The sequence below is a fragment of the Lissotriton vulgaris genome, chromosome 1_1 (genome assembly GCF_964263255.1).
Source record: "Lissotriton vulgaris chromosome 1_1, aLisVul1.2, whole genome shotgun sequence".
In the NCBI taxonomy this organism is placed as follows: Eukaryota; Metazoa; Chordata; class Amphibia; order Caudata; family Salamandridae; genus Lissotriton; species Lissotriton vulgaris.
This window is the reverse complement of record NC_141685.1, coordinates 1,044,190,448-1,044,217,412: the sequence shown is the minus strand read 5'-3', so window position 1 is coordinate 1,044,217,412 and position 26,965 is coordinate 1,044,190,448. Positions and strand designations below refer to the sequence as shown.

The following is a 26,965-nucleotide window of genomic DNA, read 5'->3' as shown; positions in this document are numbered from 1 at the left end:
AAAGCATGACAAGGAAGAAAATAAGATTGACAATAAAGCCAACCAATGGTAAATGTTGGGTGGACGGGCTAATTGCCCTTTTCAGAAGTAAAAAAAGAAACAATAGCTCCTCAAAGGCGACAGTACATGCACGCTGTCTCAGTGAGACATTAAAAACACACTGCTCAGCACTACTTATCAGTCAACAGTGGGGACCTCCAAATAAAGCACAAGAAACAGTTTATTTTCACATCATGTATTGATAGACAACACTAAATGTAAATAATCAAAAACAGTCATTCTTTCTCCCTGAGCACTGCAAGGGACAGCAAGACCTTGCACTATCAAGTTCTGAAGAGTTAGACCAACAAAGAAACATATTTTATAAATGTGTAAAAGAGCAAATTTAGTTAAAATCAAAATACATATAAAATTGGAGAACAAAGAAGACAGAGTGAAAACTCTGTTCAATTCAACAGGCAAAAGTGTGATGGCACGGTTAATTCTAAAAGCCAGATTAGCCATGCATTTATCTCAAAGTGTTGTCCTTTGACATGAATTCAGTCTCTGGGGCTACTGTTTTTCTGTTTTCACTCTTACTTTCTTCCAAATGCAGCTGTTTGTGTTTGATATTAAAATGCTTTTTGTTTCCATGGATTTGATCAGATAGGATAGACATTGACTACTAGGGTCATTTGGTCTCTGCAAGGACTACAGCAAGTCCCAACTCTGTATAAGCATAAATGTGTATTTTTTGTATTTTCTACATAGCGCCAGCTGTGCATAAAACTGAGTAAATACACACAATGAAGTACTGGAACCAGATGTCCTACCCGCCACTCAGAAGCTCCCTTGTAGGTCTGCAGTGGGATATGCCTTGCTGACAAACTAAAAAGCTATAAAAAAAAAAAAACATGCACACACACAAATGATGAAAAACAATACTAAAACGAGAGAAAATAAAAAACTATGGAAAGTGCATCTGTTAAAGTGAATTTAGGTTAGGACATCACAAATCCAGCACCACAGGCATTCTATGGACGTAGGGATCTCATGGCGATTCTCACAAGCATTACATAGCTTCAATAACTTTTCTAGGGAAAAATCAATAGGAAATCGCACAGTTTATAGGCGTTCAGAGAACATCATTGATCATGGGTAGAACAACAGTCTTGATTTGCCTGGATTACCTACCAACTACAAAAGCAATTAGCTATCTTGATAATTAAAAATCTACCATTTTTAAATCTATACCTTGTTTAAAAAACTTTGGGAGTGGTGATGTTGGGTCTGCTTTGATCGTAGACAAACTGCCTACACATATGGCCTCACAAGAACTGTGAACACGAAAACTGAGGGGGAAAAAAACCTTCAGAAAGATAACTCAAATATGACAATTTCCATTTCCCATTAATTAGAGGTATAGGGACATAATATCAGCTGGAAGACACTGTTGATAAAAAACACTGAATACAATGAATGGACAGTTCTTGAAATATGGGATGTCTGACACAACAAGTAGAATAAAAATATGCAAAATGTTCATAGAGAATAAATTCTGCTGTGGAGAGAAATCTCAATAAAAGCTGTCGTTTTTGGTAAATCACAAAAAAAATATCACACCTAAAAGGATGTAAGAAATGGCCTTCCAATTTCTACCCTCATATAGTTCTTCATTGCCGACATGCCCCCCTACTACCCCCAGTCAACTAATGGCTAGTAAAGACACCCCCACCCTCTTCCCAGCTCAAACAACTGATAGATGTTTTACTGGGGTGTCGAGACCAAGTGCAGTGAAACATAGGAAACAGAGGAGAGGCGGATAGTAAAAGAATAACATTGAACAGAGGAGGAAAAAAAGGAAAGTTCTCTCTTTAGAAAGCCAATAAAATATTAAAAGGCAAGAAAGAGAGGGGGATACAGAGAAATTGGCATAATTTCAAAGATAACCACTCATTTATCTTCTCAATCTAGCATGCATGGACAGCTTTCCCAAACCCCTCCCAAATGTGGGCTTCCTGTGAGCGAACTTTAAGACGTTTGTTGATGGTGCTCAGTGGAAGCTCTGCCGCCGTGGAAGCGTGGTGTGGAACAGGCTCTTGCCTCCTGCCATGATGTAGGTGACTTCCATCTGGTCAGGAAAAATCTCCACATAGACAAAGCCCCCCATGGAAGAGCCCTGGGCATAGTAAAAGCGCAGGAAGCCCTCAGGGACTTTGTTTTTATGCTTGAGGGAATGTTCCATAAAGTTGCCAGCGCCGCTCAACACGTGGCCAATACCAGCGTCATCCTGAATGTACTGTAAGAGGAAACAAGCATTGACCAAACGAAAATGGTTGACTTTCGTATATAGTACATGGACATAAAAAGTGTCTAACAGAGGAGAACATGCAGACAGAGACACGCACCTACAGGTACTCAGGCACCCATACAACTAACACTCGTACAGGTAACATAACAAGGAGTACATTTAATAAACGCACACATGAACAAAGACAAATAGCCAACTGGCTCAAACACGCACATCAACAGCACATACAGATACCAATGTACATAGACAAGCGAAGGCTCAGATATGCATGCAGAACACAGCAGCAAAAACATAGGTAGACATTCATGCATCTGTGCGGAAGTGGCTGATCAGTGGATACGAGGTGTCTGGCTTGCTGTGAAGTGTGTCATTCTGCTCTAACTGTACCAACCTTGCTGGAAGACTTAGCCAGTAAGGAAATTCTCCTACTACAGGCTTATGTTTTTAGGTGTGTCTACAGACACCTTTAGCTGAATGAAACTCTGTTATATCAGTTACTCAAAAAGTTATAATATGTAGAATCGACAGAGGGTGGGTTTGGGTCAACCCCTTCAGCCACTGGCTTTAATGTTCGTCATGCTCTGATATTAACTGGATTAGCTCTACATAAAGGCCATGGAATTATAAGGGAATCTACATTGTCCTAATATGTTGCCTTTACATTTTGTTTATGTTTTTTTTATTACAAAGTAAAGATGTGCGCACTAGTACAGCTATGCTCAATACTCCTGCACTATTGGCATGAATTTCCACAGAATGGGGATCTGAGAAACTGAGATATTCAGGCCGAGAGACCAGATGAACCAGAAAGTATACGTTAAGGAACTATTTAAAGGGAAGTATAAGGTTCAAAACTAAGGACACTTTCTGTTCTGGATTGTGGAGACAAGATCCACATATGGACATTTCAGTCTGAAGAATATTACCTCCATCACTGGACGGTGTACTTCCCACTCATGGCACTCTAGCGAGAATCAACAAAGAATCTGCTTTCGCCGACAAGAAAATTCCCTGTTGCTCTGTCCAGTGCCACAGGCAAATTGCCTCCTAAAGCATTGTTCATAAATCCACATTGTTAATGGACTTTGGCGGTTGAGTCCAACACAATATGGAAAGTGCTTCTCAAGATGGAAGGGAAAAATGCCTTTGTGGCATGACAGACTGCTCAAACCTCCAGTGTGTTTAAGTACATCTGCTTCTCTAACAAGGAGGAAGGTCCTCATGTAACCATGTTGCCTAGGGAGGCAAAGAAGAGTCCATGACACTGTAGCCGGTTCCCTTGAAGAGCTGAAAAGATGACCTACCAAAGGTTGGAGGCATCCATCCACCAGTACAGATCCTGATAAACTGACTGGAAAATCAGCCCCAGAGTCAAGTCCCTTAACATTGAAACCACTGTTTTCTAAGTTACCACTGAAGGGCACTCACCCACCTTTAGGGGTGGGCAACCAGAAGGATGCACAAGGCTATCCAGCTTAAAAGGCAAAGGATTGTTAAATAAGGATCTGAACTAAATTGAAAAATATGAGAATAACCAGAAAAATATCTGCAATCTTTTGAGCCAGTGTTGTCACCTTTCGCAGGTAGAGTCGCATTCCAAGGTGCTGGAGAGCTAATGCTGCAAATATGTTTTGCAGACACATTGGGTGCTTAGAAGGATGGTCATACAGGCGAGTTATCTGCAGGAAGATGCAGCCTTCAGAACTGCACATTTCTTTGCAATCTAAAATGTTAGCTGAAATGAGTGGACAGGTTTATCAATAATTGTGTAATATAAGGAGGCGCAAAGAAGTAAAATGGAAACTTGAGCAAAGAACTGAAAGAGCTCAAACCACTCTAGCATCCCCTATCCCAATTCATCAGAAATTACTATGGCATTTGCAATGACTGCTGCTGGGTGCACTATTGTGTAGCAGGACTCGCAGGGGATTTCTGGGCACCTCATGGTTAAAAGAAAGAAAAAATAATGTTTCTTAGGATTCCTAGAGTATAATGGCTAGAACCACAGGAATGAAGATAGAAGCACTCACATCGTTACTAGGCTGCATACGATAAACAGAGAGACAAGACATCTGTACAGAGATTCTGAGTGAAGGGCCAGCCATCAGGCCTTGTATCCTACCTGCAGATTATGGTCATGTCCGCAGAAGTAAGCTGTGGCATTGTACTTCCTCAGCAGTGGGTTGAGGTGCTTAACGAGGCAGTGGGTTGGCCCATGCTCAGCCACAGACCACACTGGGTAGTGACCTGCCACAAGAAGGTAGTCATCCTTGGACTCAGACATCTTCTCATTCAGCCACTCCAGCTGCTGGTTGGCCGCTTCCTCACTCTGTGGCTTCTCTGGTTGCTCGCTCTGGAAATCATCAGAATTGCCACACAGGGTAACTGTGTCGATCATCAGGATGCCCACGCTTACATTGGTACCAGGGATGGTAAACTTTAGGTCATAGTAGTAGTTGGGGAAGTTCCTGAAAATGGAAAGGACACCTAAATGTTAGTGCAAACAACTTTGCAGCCCTTGTGTGTTTATACACTGGCATCTTGGAAGGCACTCTAAAACCAGCATGACTAAAATGAGGTGAAAAATAGCTAGGAACAAATAATTGATAACATACATACCGGTCAGCCCATCCTATCAGTTTTACCTGCCCACTCTTTAAAAAAAAAAAATAGTTACTGCCTTTACCCCAGTACTAATTAGTCTGTGCAAGTCAAGTTTTTATTTTTTTTGGGCTCATGCAGCATCTTGCCTTATCTACTTCTTATAGGAGGTTTTTCCATCAAGTTTACTTCTTAGGATGATAGTTGGAGCCAAACCCCTGAGTCTCTGAATAGGTCGTGCCCTAAACAATGCTACACATGGTCATTCTCCGCACGCTTGGGCTGGATTCCACAGGAGTGGCTGCACCAAAATGTTCTTTTTACAATATTTTGACCCCAATGGGTATCCCTCTAGGACTACTCAACAAATGCAAGATGGTCAGGGTACACCTACCCCGCCACCTTGTACTTTTTATTTTGTTCTTATAAACTCAGGACAAGGGACGTAGTCCTCAAAATGACGAGTAACATTTTGGTTGCTGTTGAGGCCCATCAATCACATTGCTTGGCCACACCCAGATATCACTAACTTGTGAACCTTAATTTCCCAAAAACGGATTAACAGATTTACACCAGACCACAAAAAGCATGTTCCAAAGTAAAGAGCTAGCTTCCTGTGTAATTTGGCATCTGTTCATGAGTTTCTTTCTATATTGGTCTCTAAAATTTGCATGAGAAATTGCAAGGGGAGAACGAGTTAAACCCCGCCATTTTTTCTTGACTCCAGCTTGATGGAAACTTTCCAGGAAGGAGCTGAGAAGATTACATTTTTTTGGGCTGGTTTTGTGAAGATTTTTATAATGGCGCCAAAGTTATTCCGAAAACAAAAAACGCTTTTCCTATGGAAAAAATTACCTATGTGTAATTACACAATGGCAACCAACTTGCACACATTTTAATATACATCTATATATCTCGATCACCACACAAACACCACAGGTAGTATTTTAACACATACCTATACACAGATATATTTCTATATGGGGGTCCTAATTTATGAAACCAGGTCCCTGGATTTGTGAGGGAGATGGTGTACCAATGTTGGGCTACACGGTATGAATAGTGGATTAGTACAAAAGATGTGGGTCCTGTTTTTGGGTTGAGCCAGCAGGCTGTTCAAATAGTTTTTTAATCTAAAAAGTGGCTTTCAGCCAGCCTATCAATTAGCATTGGTTAGCTTCTTCGTCACTCATTTCCTTAATCCTCAATGGTCAGTGCACGTTGTTGTCACTTCCTCTTTGTGTGTATTCATCACTTTGATGCAACAAGTACTAATTAATTACTTTACTGTAGTCCTTCCACTGCTCGCACTCCGATTGAGATACTTTTGTTTGGTCCTCTCGGTGTCTGGTTCACCAGTGGTGGGGGTGGTAACCAGCCTTAAACTCAGCGTTATGGAGAAAAGCTACTTTCAAGACAAGCTGATCTGCCTATAATAGTAGAACAAGCTGGGGTGGAAGTCCATCTGAGCCTGGTGTCTTCTCAGTTGCTAGCCACAGCAAGGCCCCTCAAACTGCAACTGTTTTTTTCATCATGTAATGTAGGCTATACACAGTATGAATACAATTGCTAGAACTTTGCAAATTCCGCTTGCTGCATTTCCCTACCTAGGTTAGTTTGAGATGCCATATGGACATTTTATGAAATATGCACATTTTATGGTGTTAGGAGACTTCACCCTAGATATGGACAAACCTTCTGATCCAGAGGTGATCTTCACATAGATCATGCCCGGTCTTGGCTGCGCATAACAGGTGTCCAAACCTACCCACCTAATAGGATATACTCTAGATCAAATTGTTTCTAATATTAAGACTGTACCGTTTGACCAACTCCTACTGGCTCAGTCTCAACCAGCAAAAATCCAATCATAATCAGCCCCCATCAGAAGTAATAAGAACTAAGACTAGAGCCTTTCATAAAGTCCCACCAGCAGATCTATGCAGTGCTCTGGAAGCAGACCCCCTCCTCCATCTGGAGACCCTAAATAAGATGCTGATTTGATTTGATTTATCCATTTATAGAGCACGCGAATGCCCAAGGGCGTCCTGGCGCTGTGACAGACAGCAAGGATCTGGGACGGGCAGCCTAGCGTATCGCGGTAAAGAGCCATGTTTTCACTGCTTTTCTAAAGGAGCCCAAAGACGGACTCTTTTTTATGGCGAGTGGCAACAAGTTCCAAGCCCTAGCTGTGTGCAAAAGAAAACTTCTTCCACCCCATCTGGCCCGTCTAAATTTCGGAACCCTGATTAATTTTGATTGGCTCGATCTAAGGACTCTAGAGGGTTCATACAGTTTAGCGTGGGTTTTCAGGAACTGTGAGCCAGATCCATGTGACGCCTTATAGGCCAGGCATAAAGATTTAAATTGCACTCTTTCTGCAATTGGGAGCCAGTGGAGGGGTTTTAATTTGTGGGAAATTGGCTCATATTTAGGAATGTCGAGTACCAGCCTTGCAGCTGCATTCTGCAAACGTTGTAATTTGGAAAGAATCTGTACGTTGGCTCCGGAGTACAGGGCATTCCCGTAATCAAACCTTAACAAGGCCAAGGCCGTCACCACTGTCTTTCGTGTGTCATCTGGTAAATACGGCAGTAATTTTTTAATCATCTTCAAGATGTACCAAACTGAAGAGGCCAGTTTGCTGGCTTGGGAGTCAAAAGAAAGTTTAGCATCTAGGGTCATGCCCAGGTTTTTAACTTTTTCCTGAGGGATCTGGACAGTTGCCTAAGCTCTCGGGCCACCATGCCGGGGACCAGATGTTTGATTCACCCCCCAACACCAGAACCTCACTCTTGTCCCCATTCAGCTTCAGGCAATCATTCAGCATCCATTCGCTGACCTGTGACATGCAGAATCTGAACTTTTCTGTTGTCTCGTTCACATCCTTGCCAATAGACACCACTATCTGGGTGTCATCTGCATAGGAGACTGGGGTGAAACCACGTTTCCTTATAATTTCTGCCAATGGTGCCACGTACAGATTAAAAAGGATCGGGCTTAAGGAAGACCCCCGAGATACCCCATATGGTGAGCTGAATGATTTGGAACTTGCCTCTCCCAGCTCTACTAAGAATGTTCTATTACCTAGGTAGGATGCAAGGAGGGCACATGCCGAGCTGTGGACTCTGGCTTCTGTGAGACGAGTCAGGAGTGTCTCATGGCAGACCGTGTCGAAGGCCGCCGAAAGGTCTAATAACACCAAGGCGGCCTTCTCTCCGTCACCCAGAACACTCCTGAGTTCCTCCACAGCTGTTAGCAGTGCCGTTTCTGTCCCATTTCCCTCACGGAAACCAAATTGAGAGTTATCAAGCCAGTTACCCTCGGCCAGGAACCGCAACAGCTGTTTATTTAGAAGTTTCTCTAGGATTTTTGCTAGGAATGGTATCCTGGCTATGGGTCTGTAGTTGCCCGGCTCATCACAGTCTAAATTTGATTTTTTCAGAAGTGGCATCAGCGATATAGTTTTCCAGGTGTCTGGAAAGATCTCAGATTTCAAGATTAGTGTGAATAATTTCTCCAAAAGTGAGCTTAACAAATCCGGGAATAACTGCATGACCGTAGGCGGGCAGGGGTCCATCGGACTACCTGTACTGGTGGTGTTCGCCTCTTGCAGAATCTGCTTTAAAGTAGGTGGAGCAAATTGAAACAATGGGATCTGTGATGAGTGCTTAGCTTCTTTTATTGGATATGAGGGAGCCTGAGCGGAAACAGCTGAGAGGTGGCTCTTAAAGGAATCAAATACTGTAGATACCTTATTAACAAAGAATTCGCCCAGTAAGTTGCAGAAACCGGACGTCATTGCCTCAGTGCTAGTATTCTCAATTTTTTATAGCTTTTTTACTATGGTAAAAAGAGCTTTACTAGATTTTTTTGACTCATTAATTTCTTGCACAAAATAGTTACTTTTTTCAGTTATAATCAGTTTTTTATAGCTAGCTAAAGTTACTTTATACTCTTCTTTAAGCCTAGCGTCGTAGTTTGTTCTCCACTTTTTCTCGGCTCTTCTACAGTTTTGTTTTTGGGCTTTAAGTACTTCCGAGAACCACGGCTGCAAAGTAGTTTTCCTTTTGAAAATGACTTTTCTTAATGGGACGGAAACCTGCACTGTAGCATTTATCCATTCCGTAAATTGCTCATAGGCTACATTGCTGTCTGAGGCAAGGTCTGGGTAAGATAAATTAAGTCTATCTAGGAGAGTCTGAGAATTGGTCTTTGACCAGTCACGATATATGGCCTGCCTGAGAACTTCAACAAGCCTGCCGGTATCTTCCTTAACTTCCAGTGAAAAAGTAATCACCTTGTGGTCAGGCCATGGAATTTGAAGAGTGTCCACTTTATTTACGCCTTGACAGGATGTGAAAATCCCGTTCAGGGAATGACCAGCACAGTGTGTATCTAAAAAAAACTTTTGTTCCAAGGCAAAATTCGCCAGTGCATCCTTAAATGCGGATACCTTGGGATCTAAACTTTTCTCCAGATGTAAATTAAAGTCTCCCAATATCGTAAAGTCAGGGCCAGTCACACTCGATTCTAAAAATTGACTTAATAAATAAATCAAAGGTGTTTTGGCACTGGGCGGCCTGTAAATAAGTAGTATGTTAAACGTGTAATTGTTGGTGACCTTGATCTGAAAGATCAATGTCTTGCAGTTCGGGTTGCTGCCTTTATCCGAACTCTTGACCCTGAACCTATCTTTAGCTATAACTGCTAGTCCCCCCCTCGTTTCTCTTTTCTGTCTGCTCTGCAGATGGAGAAGCCCTGTGGAATTGTCAAGGCCAGATCATGGTCAGAGACTTCATCTGCCCAAGTTTCTGTAATAAACAGTAGATCCAAATTTTGGCTCTCAATCAATTCAGCTGTATGAGTGTTGTGTTTCACCAGCGACCTGGCGTTAACTAAACCGGCCTTAATGGTGGTGAGTTTGCAATCTACTCTGTTAGACTGAGTGTGGGGCGGGAGAGGTGCACCAATAGGTGAGAAGCTAAAGGTGCAAGTGCAAGCTGGACAGTTTTTAGTTTCCTGGTGCATCTTGATAACAGGGCAAATAGCCCTGGGTCTTAGTGAGCGGAGTTCTTGACTAGAATAGCTAATCCTACTCCGGTCTTTATATTTTTGTACAGGGGTTTTGGCCCTAGGCCCGGTCCCTGCACGAACGGGCGCAGACGGGCTTGCCTTGGGCGCGCCCACTGCGCGGCCGAGATGATGTTAACCTTTTTATGCTGACAGGGGGTGGGAGCGGCCGGCCAACTGCACCGTCAACCAGAACCTTCCCCTAAGATGGCAGCTCAACTTGCTAATAGTTCCCCTCCCAGCGCCTAATCGGCTGCAGAGGGACAGGCCAAATGAATAATGAGGAAAGGGTACGTGGGATGTGCAAAACGCGCAGTCAGAACAGTTTAAAAACACAATTTTTAAAAAACGCGCTAAATGCTGCTCCCGGCTTCCGCCTCAGGAGAAATGCGCTCTGCTGAGCGCACCGATGACAGGATTCTCAACAATATCAACGACCTAGCCCCTCTTATCGCATCACAATCCCTTAGAATTAAACAGTCGGCTCTGGGTTTAAGGAAAATCTGCGGTCCCATAAAAAACACTGTAAACGGCGTGAAAGAAAATGGTGAAAAAACTATAATATGACATACGGAGGCATACATAGATCAGCATTAAAGGAGTACTATTCTTAGGTACAGCTAGAAAAAAACAACTGTTCCTTGAAAAGAAAATTGAACACTCAGATAAAAATCCAAAGACTTTTTTTTACATTGTGAATCCAGAGGCGGTAACTAATAGTCTACATTATTCTGTCGAATGGTGCAAGCAGCTTACAGAGTATGGCCATGCAAAAAAAAAATTACAATTCAAGCAAATTTGCTGAATGCTACTCAGGCAGCAGAAAGCCTCGTCGAGTTGGATGGTTCTAACAAAAGTACTCTGGAGGAGCCCACTTGATCTATAATCCCTCATATTTCTAGGGATGAATCTCTAATGGCGATTAAGATACGTATGTAAGGGTCCCCATCTGATCCCTGCCTAGCCTACTCGCTAAGTGGTTCAGGTTATCAATCCCATTGTAAACAGAGTCCTGAATAAATCACGGTCGTCCGGTACGGTACCCACAAGATAGACACATGCCCAGACTAAAAAAACACACTTTATCTATCCTCCCTTATATTTGTATGGATGAATAAGGGCCATTAAGAGACTTAATTCAGTGGCCCCATCTGATCCCAGCCCGTCCACCCTAATCGCCAAAGTGGCTCTGGTTATCAGACCCTTTGTAAAAAGTGTCCTGAATGAATCCCTGTCATCCAGTAAGGAGCCCACTAGATAGAAACATACTAACATCTTACCTGAGTTATAAAACCGAAGGCGGACCCTAAAGTTCAAGCCAACTACAGGCCGATTTCCCTTCTTCCAGTACTTTAAAAAATCTTGGAAAAGCATGTTAACTCACATCTTGGGTTACCTTGTAAATAATAACCTCCCTCACCCTAGTCAGTCGGCCTTTAGTGTCAACTGTAGCACCAAAACAGCTCTGTTAGAAGTAATTGGTCACATCAAAGGCACGCTAGACAATGGTGGCTAGGCTGTTTTGATTTTGCTAGACCTATCAGTGGCTTTTGATACGGTCCCCACAAAAGAGTGCTGGCCCACCTTTGGGCTATTGGGATTGAAGACCTAGCCTTGAAGTGGCACCTCCTTTCAAATAATAACAGTCAAGAAGTGTGGATTCCTCTGTGCTCATCCTCAATCCGTGCACAGGCTGTAGTAGTCCCTCAGGGGTCGGCACGGAGTCCTACATTATTCAATGCTTACAATACACCGCTAGCCGTGTTGGCAGAGGCTCTGGGGGCAAAAGTAATATCATATACAAATGACACTCAGCTGCTTTTTACCTGTGAAAAAGCGAAGGAATTTGTTCGAAAGGCTATTAAGTCCAGTCTTTCCTAGATGTTCAATTGGCTATCATCTAAACAACTAAAATGCAACCCCAATAAAATAGAGATTATGTTTTTTGGCAACTCCTCGCCTGAGTTGTGGGGCACTTGGTGGCCACAAGACACCCCCCCCCCCCCCCCCAACCAGGCGCCCGCTCCCAGGTACACAACAAAGTGCAGTAATAAAACATGGGAATTCAAATGTACACCAAATTCAGACACTGGAGGGCTCCTGTTTTGGGATCCTACCCTCTCTGAAAAGAAAGCTTTCCTTTTCGGTCAGTAGAAACTAGGAAAACTGAGGTCCAAGCCCTGATCACCCTCCAGGCTTGACTATGGAAATGCTCTCTCTATTTAGGCCCCCAAGGAATATCTTTTAAGGCGTTTAAAGGTAGTCCAGAATGTGGCAGTCAGAAGAATTCTCACTCTTGGTCCAAGAGCACATACATCTCCACACTTTAGGGTGCTTCATTGGCTTCCCATCAAAAAGAGGATTCTTTTTAAGACATTGGCCCTGGCACATAAAGCCCTCCATAAGAAGGGAGTTGTGTACCTGAGTAAGAGGATAAGTGTGGATGCCCCCCAAGAGATCTGCGATATGCACACTGCTATTTAGCCAGTATTCCTAAAATTCGCCGGGCCAGAACCGAGGGAAGATGTTTCCTAGTTCAACGGCATGGACTAAACTCCCTAGGGAACTCCTGTTTTCAGGAAGAAGATAAAAACCTGGCTGTTCTAACAAACTGAATAAGACAAACTCTTTTTTGCGGTTGGCATGCTTTCCAATTTTCAGCACCGGGACAATCCGAGGAGTATGCGTGCGCTATACAAATGCCTTTTCGTTTATTCATTCAACCATACATATAGAACAGTCTACTTGTGCCATCTGCTGGATACCAGTTATATTAGCAAAGGCCTGAGAATCAAATACTTTATCGCGTGATCGGATTGAACTCAGAAAACTGATGCCGGAAAAGAATGCAGATCAAATAGGCGATTGCCCATGAAATCTCACATACGCCATGGCAAGTAGGCAAGCACGCACAAGGGGCATTCTTGTGGACTGACTGCAAACACGTCCAGTGTTTGCAACATTACTAGTAACATTCCAGTTGAAGGATGTAGTGTTAACCAATTCACAGACAAGGATTTCGGAGACCCACATAAAATTACATTTTGCCGTTTAGAGGCTCCAACTCTCCTAGCCATTTGTTGCAATCACGTGGGTTCTTTTGTTGGGGCAGCAAGCTGCACTTGCCTTAGTCTTGCACCACCCCGAGAGTTGAATTCATTTAGCAAGATCTTTGATGGATGGGGTCGATTTTGTTTTAATTCATTCATATACCACTTCTGCAAGTCCTCAATACAAAGTTGGAAATGTTGTTTAAACTATTTTAAACAACTATTCATTGGTTAATTGTTAAAATATTTACAAGTTACACAAACTTTACTTTGTAATACTGGTTTAATATATACATTATGGAAAAGCAGTGCTACAAAGGTGTTTCATTAATGCAAATATTCCCAGGTAGTCTTCATTCTTGTAAAGTAGTAGGAAGCATTATATTGTGGACGATTAGCACAACTCAGACTCTTGCATCTACAAAATGACATGGCCTGCTTTTTCTTATTTAGCCACACTGTAGAGCATTGGGGATGTTGTATAGCATGGCTGAAAAACCATTGACAAGGCCATTAAGTCTCGAAGGCTAGACCTACTGGCTTTGCCAATGCTTATTGTATCATGTTCCTCCTACAGCTGTAAGCTGCTATGGTATCATTGAGTGAAACTTTTTACTTATGATCATGTAGGACAGAATCAGCTCTTTGCCAGTCTTAGGAAGGTCATGTGGTTTTCACTAACGCAGATCTCTGCTGGTAGAGCGCTCCACAGTTTGGCTGCTTGTACTGAGAAAGACGTGACACCAAAGTTACTTTTCCTTGTATGGTTGGAATATAAAAGGAGGTATTAGTCTGAAGCATAGATTTCCTGAGTTGGAAGTATTCGCCGATTGTCTGTGTGAGTCGCTAGATTTGTTCCAGGTCCGTAGAAGCATTGCAACTCGTGTTTATTTTATTTTTGTTTCTTCAGTTATGCAGTCATTCAAGGGGCTCTTCTTTTGCAGCGTTTTGTATGAACTTAAACTACCTCCTTGTGCATGGTCCCATATTTTCACCCTATCTGTTTTTGAAGGCTGCAACACTCTGAACTTTACCTCTGCTGAGCAGTAGTAAAGCACCTGTGCTCCCAGTTTTAAACAGAATCGAATTGGCATAACTAACTGGCATATTTAACTTACCTATAAGTCGATAGTATATGGTACAAGGTGCACACAGAGCATATTATTTAGATTTCACTAGTGGACTGCATCATCTATTGTGCTGTTCACTACTGTAGCAGTGAAAAAATGGCTTCAGACGTACCATGGTAATCTGCCTTTAGCAGTGTAAATATAAAAACGAAATTTGACTGTCAAAAGAAACCTTTTTGACAAGTAAAAAAATATTTTCGAAATATTAAGAAGTTACTCCCTATCTAGGCTATGTAACCCACAAGGCAGGGCAAATTGTATTTAAAAGTAGGACATGTACAAGATTAATGTTAACACGTCCTTACAGTGGCTAGCATTCAAAATATATTTTCACATTGGCAGACCTGGCTGTCTGATGTAGAAAACCACTGTAAAGATTAAAATACGAATACTGCCCCATTATCCTAAATTTGGTTCAAGAAAAGGGAAGAGAGGGTATGATTCCCCAGACCCGTGTCATGTGACTATAGCAGTTATACACAAACTTGGCAAGCCCAGTAACCTCTGTGAGTCCTCTCACTCATTAATACTGAAAAAAAATCCTGGATAAAATCTAAGCGACTCGGCTCGCCAAAATAATGGATTCCCTAGTACATAACAATCATGTAGGGTTTATGCTGGGGACAGCGACCAGACAATCCCAGGAGACTACATAATTGGTTGTATGAAATGCGGCATTTGCAGGAGTCACTCGCCATAAAGTCATTAGATGTCCAAAGGGCGTTTGATTTGACTGACTAGTCGACTTTAAGTCAGACACTAAAAGCATTTGGGTTGGTCCGAATTTTTTTAATTGGTTGATGCAATTATAGAAGGTCTTGACTGCCGCTGTAAAAGTAAACTGAGTGGTATCAAACATTCCCACCGGGGCGTGGCAGCAGATATGGTTGCCCACTCTCCCGCTTCCTCTTTGCCCTCTTCATAGTATCTGTAGCATAATGGATTAGACTTCTGGCGCACATCACAGAATTTTCTGACATGATAAGGGAATCAGAAAAGATTTCAGTTTACGTGGATAAAATCTTTCTTTACCTCACAAATCCTGAGATGTTCGTTCCAGCGACCCTTTACATTTTCTGGTCTTTTGAGAACTTCAGGATAGAGGAATAACAGAAGTATATTGGTGCTATACGCAATGGGCACATACTGCATTTTACTGTGTTGAGCAGGGGCTTCAGATATCCTAGGATTGAGGTATCAGAAATGATGACCAAATTTCTTGACAGAAACGTAGAAGTGGACATTTGAGAATTCCAGCCTGACACAAAGATGGACGAGAAACTCTCCCTGTCCGGGATAGAGAGCAGCAATATTTAAAACGATCACACTCCTGCCGTTGATGAATAACTTACAAAATATCCTTTACATCATACTAGGCTCCTACTTTGATAGGAGTGATAAGACGTTAGCACACTGCGATAGGATGGAGAGACCCCTAGCACCCCTAGCCTTAGCGAGGGCAATAAACAATGGAGGGATCTCAGACATCAGGGAGTACTGGTAGGCTTTTCAGTTACAGATCGTCCATAACTGGGGATTTGCACTGAACGTAGATCCGGCTGTAAGAAAGTGGCTGTGTATATATATATATATATATATATATACACACACAGGACGAAAGTAAGGTACAGTGTGTATAGAGTCCACAATCTCCAGAGGTATAACAGAGGTTAAAGTCAGATCTGAACTTACTCTCTAAAGTGGTAGTGTGGTCGAGCAGTAAGGCAGTATCAGAGGAGAGTGTAAAGCATTTGTTGTACACACTCCGTCAGCAAAAGGTTTCACACACTCAAGAACTGAACTCCAGGCCAATTGTTTTTCTATCAAAAGATATAGTTGTTTTATTTTTAGAACCAACAGGTATAAAAATAAACTTTTCTCAATATGAGTGACTTCAGGTAGTTACTTTGCAGAATGGCAATAAACTTTGTAAGCACAAAAGTTACAGTGGTTGCAATAGGCAACACAAGTCTAAGCACAATTTAACATGAAGCTCAATGGGTTTTTCTACATAAATGCAGTTGATTACTTTAAGGATTACTTTTCTAACCACAGGACTGGATCCTGGATTCAGTCCCGGGACCTAAGCTGTAAACAGTTAAGTAAAAGCGTTTTGGTTACAGTTGTGATTTTTAAAGAATATAAATGTATTTTCAAAGTTGACACTTCGAAATTTTTCAGTGAAAAACTTGCCATGTTATCCTATGGAAGGAAATTCAAGTCACAGGTAAAGTAGGTTCTCGTTATTTTTGTAATCCAGTACTGGACTCCTAGGTTCAGCACTGGGATCTCTACTTAAGACAGGTAAGTAATTACGGTTTAGTAGTTTGTACGATTTTTAAGGAATATTTGTAGTTTGCAAAAATAGACAAGAAATTTCACAGAAAAGCAGTCAATGGTTTCCTATGGAAGAAATTTAAGTTACTAGTAAATACAGTTATGATTACTTTTGCGGTTCAGTACTGGGCTAAAAAGTACAGTACTGGCTTCTCTCCTGATCACAGGTAAGTAATTCGGTATTCGTTATTCGGCTGATTTTAGATGAATATTTTAAAGCTTCAAAACTCCACACTTGGAAGAAATTTCAAGTGAAACCAGTCAATGTTAGCCTATGGGAAAAAAGTGAGTTATCAGCTTTTAGGTAAGTACTTGACTGGCAGAGTTGAGGATCTGGGCATAGACTCAGGGATCCCCCAAGGTCTGGTAGGTTCAGTTGGTACACCCTCAGCGGCACAGGGGCAGCCGTGTGCAGAGGTAGTTCGGCCCAATGTTATACAATGAGAGGCAGGTGCCTTCGATTGGTGGCTGCTGGCTAGCAGGCCACGCGGCTGTGGGAGCTGGGCTCCTGGTCACTTGCTCAGGGCAAATGGGGAAGTAGTATTGGACAAAGGTTGCACTGCCAGAGGCACTCGGGCAGCTGGGTGCAGGGTGCTTTTAAACCGTCGAGCGCTCAATGTTATTCAATGGAGATCTTGGAAAGGGAACAAAGGCTGCAGGCTCGGGGACGGAGGATCTTCTGAAGCGACAAACACTTCGAGGGGTAAGTTGGGATTTGGAGGATAGGTAGGCACCCAGGAGTTGGGCAAAGGTTGCTGTGGGGCGCCGGGTGCAGTGCTGTCTTTTGAGATCGGGAAATCTTACCCCCTGCTGGTCGCGGTCGGAGGGATCCTTTGTCCTGAGGCTGCAGGCGTCGTCAGGATCGTCGAGGAGGGTCCTTGGGCACTGGATTCCAGGGCAGCATCGCCAGGGGGACGTCCTCAGGGTCTTGGTTCACTCCAGCACAGGCCAGGCTTGGTGGGTACAGAGTGTGCAGGGTTGGTAGTTCCGGGCTGATGCCAGGGCATGTTACTTGCTTTGAGCAGTACCACTGGTCGTGGGAGACCCAGGTAGTCAGAGTCACAAGGCAGTCAGGTCCTCTGGGGTTTTTGAGGTTACTGACCACTTGAGACGCCGGATTTAGCAGGGCTGGGGCCAAAATCAGTTGGTGTCTTCCTCTTTTTAGCAGCTGCACAGCAGGTCTTCTTGTTCCTGGTTCTTCTTTCTTGTTTCGGAATCTGGATCTGAGGAAGGAAGGTTCAGGGTGCCCCTAAATACTAAATTTAGGGGTGTTACAGGTAGGGCAAGGGCAGGGACCAATGGGTCCCTGTCCTGGGGTGGGTACACACCCTAGCCTGCTCCTCCCCTGTGTGTGTGGGGTGGGGGGGAGGAGCCTAGCTGTGATTGGGCAGGGCTCCCCATCTTCAAGATGGCCGAAGCCCGGGGTCGTGCTTCGCCTCGCCTCTCCCACCTGAGGGGTGGAGTTGGCACAGGCTGGCACACCCCTCTTACTGACTTAGGGTTTCCTGCCAGTCTTCCCGCCAGAGTGGGGGTCAGAACTAGGGGGGGGGGGGGGGGGCAGTTGCTGAGTACAGCAAGTGGTCTGGAGAAGCTCACAAAGGCGGAATGCCTTTGAAGCTTCCCAGCCAGGCCCAGGAGAATGGGGGCTCTCCACCCTGGGGTCCAGACACATGTCTGCTGTGTGGCAGCCTAGGCAGCCTCTCAGACAAGACGTGGAGGTTAGGTTCCAGAGGGCATCTCAAAGAGGCCCTCTGTAGTGCATTTTACATTAAATCAGTGTGGGTGTGATGTGCTGAGAAGTTTGGTATCAAACTTGTCAGTCTTCAGTGTAGCCATTATGGTGCTGTGGAGTTCGTAATGACAACCTCCCAGCACCATATACTCTTAATGGCATCACTGCACTTACAGTGCCCAGGAATAGCCCTGGGTACTGTAGGGACACAGGGCTTATGCACATGTGCCCACACCCCTGGCATAGGGCACCCAGCTAGGGGGGTGGCTGATGTATGCCAGGGCAGTGGGTTTGTGGGTATGGCACACAGGGATGTGTGCCATGTCGACTCCTTGTTTGGATCTGCACCAGCACACTCAGCCTGCAAAGGCAGTGTGTGTGTGTCAGGGTACAGGGCCCCTAAGGGTGGCACAATAAGTGCTGCAACCCTTAGGAGGTCTTCTCTGGTCACAATGCCCTGGGTACCTAGGGTACCATTAACTAGGGGCTGACATGGGGCCAGAGAAGCCAATTGGGGTTAGGCTCTAGTACCGTGTTTAGGGAAGGAACACAGGCCCTGGGTACCTGATTGGCAGGGACCCAGGGCACATCTAGGAAAAGTACATCAGGTAAAAAAGTGGGGGGGGTTGCTGCAACAGAAACTCACTTTCTTACACCGGCTAGATTGGAGAGACTGAAAATGGAAACACACACATACATCCATTACATATACGGAAAAACAAAGATAAGCTAACTGCTAGAGCCCACACAGGTTGGCCTGGACTCCTGGGATAAGGTTACAAGATATCTGGAGAGGGAAGGCAAAGTAACAAAGCTGATTTCCCTATGGAAAGGGCACATGTTGAAAGATGTAAGGCAGCTGACTATTTTCCGACAGTGGAGCTCAATAGGCATTCTACGATAGGGAAGGTGATAGATCCGGAGGGAAAATAAAACTCTTCAAAGACTTAGAGAGAAATATGGCCAGCATCCCAACTAGAGATATATAAATACTTTGAATTACAGCATGTACTGTGGGAGGAAGAGATCGACTGAAAAGAGGTACCACACTGCAGCCCACTTGAGGGCAGACTATCAGGCGGAGAAAGGGGGGAGAGATTAGTACCAAGATGGTTTCACACATACACAGGACCGTAATTAATAGTAAGCAAGATACCATTAAAAGAGTCTGAAACCCTTGGGAATAAGATCTGGGAGCCATGGAGAATGTGGACTGGGATGCCGCACTGATGCACCTTTGGGTGGTGGCGATAAAAGCCAAGCTGAGGCTAATGCAGTTGATTATCTACATAGGTCATACTACAGTAGAAGCAGACTGTTTAAAATTGGGAGGGTCTAGATTCTCACCTGTGTCAGATGCAATGTGAGAGAGGTCACGTTTCTACATAAGGTCTAGGAGTAGCCCATTAGAAGTAATTATTGAATCGACAATATGAGGAACTTGAAGTGATATTGGAAACAGACATACCACACACACCTAATGTGTTATATTAGGCATACCATGCAGTGCGGACCTTCTCTAGGCCAGGTTACTGTTTTGCGGACTGTACCTAATAGTGAACAAAAAATATATTGTAGGAAGCTGGGTTGCTGTTGCAGTAACACCCCGCCCACACACACACCTTTTGCCAGACTACTGATGCCCTTTGACTTGATGTGCCCTGGGTCCCTGCCAATCAGGTTCCCAGGGTCTGTGTTCTTTCCAAAAAACGGTACCTTGTACCCCCAATTAGCACCTCTCTGGCCATGTCAGTCCCTTGTAAAAGGTACCCTGGGTACCAAGGGCACTGTTGCCAGGGAAGGCCTCGAAGGGCTGCAGCACTTATTGTGCCACCCTTAGAGGCCCTGTACCTTTACACACACACACACACACACACACCCACACTGCCATTGCATGCTGCGGGTTTTGGGTCAGAACACAGTGAAGGGTTGACATGGCACACATGTGCCATGCCTACAACCCACTGTCCTGACATAGGTCAGCCACTCCTCTAGCTGGGTGCACTATACCAGTGGTGAGGGTACAGGTGCATAAGCCCTGTACCCTACAGTGTCTAAGCCAATTCTTAGCCAAGAACAACAAGAGAGAAAGGGTTTAGATGTACACTCTCACACCCCTTTTCTTACTATTTTTAAACAACAGAAGAGTGACAACACAATAAAGGACAACTTCGTGGAAAAACAAAGTGTATAGAAAAAAGAGAGAGTGGAAAACTCCAAGGGGAGGGACAAAACAAAAGAAATTTTTAAGAACCCTCACTCACCAACCTAGTGGTGACATGCTTCATCACTGGGTTCCCACTGAAAAGACCTAATGTCTTTCCAGTGTGCTTCAACGCCTGTTTACAGCGGAGCTGGTTTTGTGTGTGTTGAGGGTGTTATTAGAGAAGCCAAATTAAGCTAAGTGAGTGCAAAGGAATAGAAAAAATTAAAAAGTGCAAGCACGTGACTTTCAAATATTTTATTACTTGTCCGGTCTGCACTGGTTAAAAACAAGGGTGAATGGACCATAGGTGTGGCCTTAATTATGGTAGACCCCTAGTCCATATAGGTGAATTTGGTCGACATGTTTCTGCTTTTAACGAGCCCGAGTCGCTCAGCTTTCTTCAGGACCTTAATAGTGTGATCCTCCGGTGGTGTACACGCCCTAAGGTGCACCCTGCCGTGAGGAAAAAGTGTAAAAAATATTGGAAATATTCTCTTCTTCCAAAAAAGTATATTTATACTTGGGGCTGTAAAGCCGCATATAACTCACGTAGCAATTTTGCTGGAGTCATGTACCTGTGGGGAAGGAAAATTTCAGTAATTAGAGAGAGATATATATGAAATGAAATGAAATGAAAAAATGAAAAACGATTTTTTAACGCGCAACTAAGCCCAGATGGGCGTCAAGGCGCCTAACCAAATAATACCGGACAACAGAGACTGATCCTAATTACGGATAAGCCCTGACAAAACACCAGGTCTTGAGCGCCTTTTTAAAGGAAGACAGAGAAGGTTGCATCTTAATCTCAAGAGGTAACAAGTTCCATAGTTTGGGAGCAGCAATGGAAAAAGCTCTGTTTCCCCAACGAACCCTTTTGGTACGTGGGACAACCAACAGATTCATCTCAGAAGATCTTAAAGATCTACCAGGCTGATACCGGGTCAGCAGGGCACCAAGGGGGTCAGAAGAGCCCTCTGCCAAAGCTCGATAGACAAGACAGAGGATCTTAAACGAGATCCTGAGATGAATGGGCAACCGATGAAGGCTCTTTCTGGCCATCGTAGCAGATGAAGCTTTGGGAAGTGCTAAGACAAAGCGAGCAGCCGCATTTTGAACTACCTGTAATCGCTGAATGAGCCCCTTGTTGGAGTCTACATAGAGCGCATTACAGTAGTCCAACCTTGAACCTATCAATGCTACTGCCACCTGTTTGCGTGCTGAGGGAGAGAGATAGTGAAGGATCCTCCTGAGAATCTTTAACACTCCAGCAGGTGGCCACCGTACGGTTGACCTGCAGAGTCATGGATAAGGAGGTGTCAAAGATTACCCCAAGATTTCTTGCTGACTGGGAAGGGGATGGACAAGTTCCCAGTGAGGCCGGCCACCACTCATCCGACCAGATATCCTGGTCCTTGCCAAAGACCAGGATCTCAGTTTTGTCACCATTTAACTTCAGGGAGTTCTGAAGCATCCAATCAGAGACTGTCTGCATACAGATCCTGAAGTTGGTGGCGGATGATGATACTGAGTGGGCCAGTGACACCATAATCTGGGTGTCATTGACTGTGTTCACTTGCTTGTAGATTGTTTTTATGAACTATCCACTTTTTTAGTGGTTTTTAAATTATTCTTTTAGATTGTAACCCGTTCGGGAGGTAATAAATTTTATTGTTTGTATTCTGACATATCTTCTTACTTGGTGTTATTATCTTGCTTCATTCATTTTGTCTACTTGTCTACCCAGCACTGCCCTGCTTAAGCTTTATTTCATTTGATTTTTGAGAGTCTATAGGTTTATAGACTTCCTAAGTATTTAATTCTCTGTGTTCATAAGGTAGGATACCGTACCTAAAAACGTTTAAGACAGGGTGTTTTCCCTTTTAGTATCGGCGTATGACACCAGTTCCATCCCCTGAGATTTTACTAGCCTTGCAAGGGGGGCGACATAAATGTTAAATAGGGTCGGACTGAGAGCCGACCCTTGTGGCACCCCACACTGCAAGGACATAGCATACCAAATAGATACGTTATTGTAAATGGAAAAAAACTGTTATGTCCCATCACCCTAAGCAAAAAGAAACACCCATCCAGTGGAATACTCATGATAAGTGGTATATAGCTTAGGTAGCATTATAATAGCAGGTAAAGGGTATCATTCCAAGCTCTACCAACATGTAAGCGTTACTGTGTCCCAAGTATTATGCGACAGCATTTTTGCAATTCTGAAATTGCATAAAAGGGACTGAATGTGGGATGTCTTCATGGCTCATGAGACAACAACAAAGCCCAACAATTCACTATTTGACGGTGAATAAAATAGAAGTACAAATGCCTGCAATTCGTCAAACTACACTAACCACATCTTACGCTAAAAAACGGAGTAATCATGCACTCCGTGGTTTATAGGGTTACAAACCACATTAACAGTACAACAAAGTAGGACAAAGGGTCTCGCTTTAAACTCACAGGAGGTATGTCGATATGGAACCTCATGGGCACATAACGCGGTGTGGGGTAATCTTCACGCTGCAATCTGTGCAGACGGAAAGAAAAACAAACCGGAATGTATTGGTTGTCAGCCCCCTAAAATGCGTGTAGGAATACAAAACGCGTAGGGTCAAGGGAACGTTTTCTGAATATGAACGTCCTACCAGGAATACCTGGTTACTTACTTTGCTGCAAGCGGGTCCCCTCTTTGCACCTAATCAGGCACCACCGCGGCCCGGACTGAACGCCGAGATGTCGGTGTTCTTGTTATTTGTTCTTCCTGGTTGTACCACGTGACTACAGAGGTCACGTGGTATTACCAACCAGGGTACCGGATTCTTAAAGGAGACGTGTACAATTCCCAGTGTGAGCCGTCTCAGATGTATTTTTAGCAAGTTAATTCGGAAGCATTTAAGAATGGGGAAGTTAATTATAAACCGAGCCAATGTCAGAATCTCGGATTTCGTTATCTACCACTTGCAGTAAAGTTTGGCCTGGGACAGCTGATTCCAGCCTTATATATTCTTATTTATGATGGGCTATCAGTGAATGGAGACCCAGTATCAACTTTCAGAAGGTGTTGAATGTAGCGTGACCGGTCTCTCAGACAAAACATTTTCACCCATATATGGGTTGATATTATGTATTGTTGGACAATTAAATCCGAACTGATCTAGCCTTTGGAGCACAGTGTATGTTCCATAGTCACTATTGCTAAATTAGGATGTGTTAAAATACATTAGGATGCAGATATACTAGGCTTTATTCTGAGTGTACTTTAACAAAGCCCTGGGATCTTCATGTATTTTTCAGGATCCTTAATAATCTGTAAAGCTGTATTATGATTTTGAAGTCCTTCTATGTACAGATCTTATTATTGTTCTGTATAGGAATTACGATGATGAATTCCAAAACTCATGTTTCTTATTGGTGTTACTTGAGGGGCCCATACAGTAGTCTTTTGGTGGGGTACTCATCGTCGTAAGACCAGTCCCCAGGGAATGTCATCATTGAGGCCTGAGCGGTGAGTAGATAAATCGATGGATCCACCATTGCTCCTTTTCAAAAAGGATCTTCTCATCACCCAAGACCTGTTCCAAGACAGTCCACCGCATGTCGTTCGGTGTGTGATACTTTTCTATGAAATGGGCAGTCAGCTTGGTGGTGCTCCGTTTGCATCGAATATTACTGCGATGTTCACAGATTCTGAGTTTCACACGTCTTGTGGTCATACCAACATAATTTAGGCCGCATGTGCAGGTGATTAAATATACGACATTGCTGGTATTGCAGTTGGTATGGCTTCGTTGTTCCCATTGCTTGCCTGGTTCCAAGTTCAAATATTTAGTATGGGTGGTTAAATGGCAGATGCTACAATCGCCACATGGAAAATGCCCCTTCACAGGTGGCAATCTCCAAGAGGAAAGTATGGTAGGTTCCTGTTTGTTCTGTATCTTCTTGGGACGAGTATGGACTAAAGAGTCCTTTAAACTGGTGGCTCTTTTGTAGGAAAAGAGGGGTTTTTCCCAGTTAAGTTGGTTACTCATCACAATCCTCCAATTCTTTTGGATGCTGCGACTCACTACATTGGAGAAGCTGTTATACGTGGTTACACACGTTAGAGGGATTTCCTCGTTGTTCTTTGGGTATGTCTCCAGTAGTGCATCCCTGTTCTGATTAGTCGCCCTCTTCCGACTTTTTTGCAGTATTTTCCTCGGGTAACCTCTGTTTAGTAACTTTCCCGTCAGGTCGTCAGCTTGTTTTTTGTAGGTGTTCAACTCACTGCAATTGCGCCTCAGGCGAAGATACTGCCCGTAGGGGAGATTCTCCCTTAAAGGGCGAGGGTGAAAGCTGCTGAACAACAAGAGGTTATTCTTAGATGTTGGCTTATAGTACGTTTGGGTCTTGAGGAGATGTTCATTCTTGTTGATCGTAATGTCTAAGAAAGTGACACTTTCTCTGGCATACTCAGTTGTAAACCTCAAATGTTGATCACAAGTATTCAGCCAAATGAGGAAGGGTTGTAAAGAGGCTTCATCTCCTTGCCAAAGCATCAGAATATCATCGATGTAGCGTTGCCATAGAACGATGTTATTGGAAAAAGGATTGGTGGGCGTCAGGATGTGTTTTTTCTCAAAACTGTATACGTACAGTCCCGCCACCGAAGGGGCAAAAGTGCTGCCCATAGATGTCCCGGTTGTTTGCAGGTAAATTTGTTTTTCATATTCAAAATAATTCCTTTTTAAGGCAAGGGTGGCGCAGTCCACCACAAATCCTCTTGGGACTGTGAAGTTCCAGGGGGCCTGATCAAGAGCATCTGCCAGTACCTTGATGGTGTCATCCTGTGGTATACAGGTATAAAGGCTCTCGATGTCCATGGTGACTAGGAGTATGGGTTCATCGGGTAACTCAACAGTCTTAAGTAAGGCTAGAAGGCTTTTGGTATCTTTGATGTAAGTCTCAGTGGATTGGATCAGAGGCTTTAAGAAGAAATCGCAATATACAGAACAATAATAAGATCTGTACATAGAAGGACTTCAAAATCATAATACAGCTTTACAGATTATTAAGGATCCTGAAAAATACATGAAGATCCCAGGGCTCTGTTAATGTACACTCAGAATAAAGCCTAGTATATCTGCATCCTAATGTATTTTAACACATCCTAATTTAGCAATAGTGACTATGGAACATACACTGTGCTCCAAAGGCTAGATCAGTTCGGATTTAATTGTCCAACAATACATAATATCAACCCATATATGGGTGAAAATGTTTTGTCTGAGAGACCGGTCACGCTACATTCAACACCTTCTGAAAGTTGATACTGGGTCTCCATTCACTGATAGCCCATCATAAATAAGAATATATAACGCTGGAATCAGCTGTCCCAGGCCAAACTTTACTGCAAGTGGTAGATAACGAAATCCGAGATTCTGACATTGGCTCGGTTTATAATTAACTTCCCCATTCTTAAATGCTTCCGAATTAACTTGCTAAAAATACATCTGAGACGGCTCACACTGGGAATTGTACACATCTCCTTTAAGAATCCGGTACCCTGGTTGGTAATACCACGTGACCTCTGTAGTCACGTGGTACAACCAGGAAGAACAAATAACAAGAACACCGACATCTCGGCGTTCAGTCCGGGCCGCGGTGGTGCCTGATTAGGTGCAAAGAGGGGAGCCGCTTGCAGCAAAGTAAGTAACCAGGTATTCCTGGTAGGACGTTCATATTCAGAAAACGTTCCCTTGACCCTACGCGTTTTGTATTCCTACACGCATTTTAGGGGGCTGACAACCAATACATTCCGGTTTGTTTTTCTTTCCGTCTGCACAGATTGCAGCGTGAAGATTACCCCACACCGCGTTATGTGCCCATGAGGTTCCATATCGACATACCTCCTGTGAGTTTAAAGCGAGACCCTTTGTCCTACTTTGTTGTACTGTTAATGTGGTTTGTAACCCTATAAACCACGGAGTGCATGATTACTCCGTTTTTTAGCGTAAGATGTGGTTAGTGTAGTTTGACGAATTGCAGGCATTTGTACTTCTATTTTATTCACCGTCAAATAGTGAATTGTTGGGCTTTGTTGTTGTCTCATGAGCCATGAAGACATCCCACATTCAGTCCCTTTTATGCAATTTCAGAATTGCAAAAATGCTGTTGCATAATACTTGGGACACAGTAACGCTTACATGTTGGTAGAGCTTGGAATGATACCCTTTACCTGCTATTATAATGCTACCTAAGCTATATAACACTTATCATGAGTATTCCACTGGATGGGTGTTTCTTTTTGCTTAGGGTGATGGGACATAACAGTTTTTTTCCATTTACAATAACGTATCTATTTGGGGATATATATCTCTCTCTAATTACGGAAATTTTCCTTCCCCACAGGTACATGACTCCAGCAAAATTGCTACGTGAGTTATATGCGCTTTACAGCCCCAAGTATAAATATACTTTTTTGGAAGAAGAGAATATTTCCAATATTTTTTACACTTTTTCCTCAAGGCAGGGTGCACCTTAGGGCGTGTACACCACCGGAGG

General features: G+C 43.5%; 1 protein-coding gene across 1 annotated transcript in view; it reads right to left on the bottom strand.

The window, feature by feature from the left end:
- Nucleotides 1–219: 219 nt before the first annotated feature.
- The window catches only part of ACP5 (acid phosphatase 5, tartrate resistant), a 49,935-nt gene continuing 23,189 nt past the window's right edge, over nt 220–26,965 (bottom strand). The window contains exons 4-5 of the mRNA XM_086962545.1: nt 4,413–4,758; nt 220–2,278 (exon numbers count right to left, since the gene is read on the bottom strand). Of these exons, the coding sequence (XP_086818671.1) occupies nt 2,033–2,278; nt 4,413–4,758 (592 nt within the window). The 3' untranslated portion in view covers nt 220–2,032. The remainder of the gene's footprint in view (nt 2,279–4,412; nt 4,759–26,965) is intronic.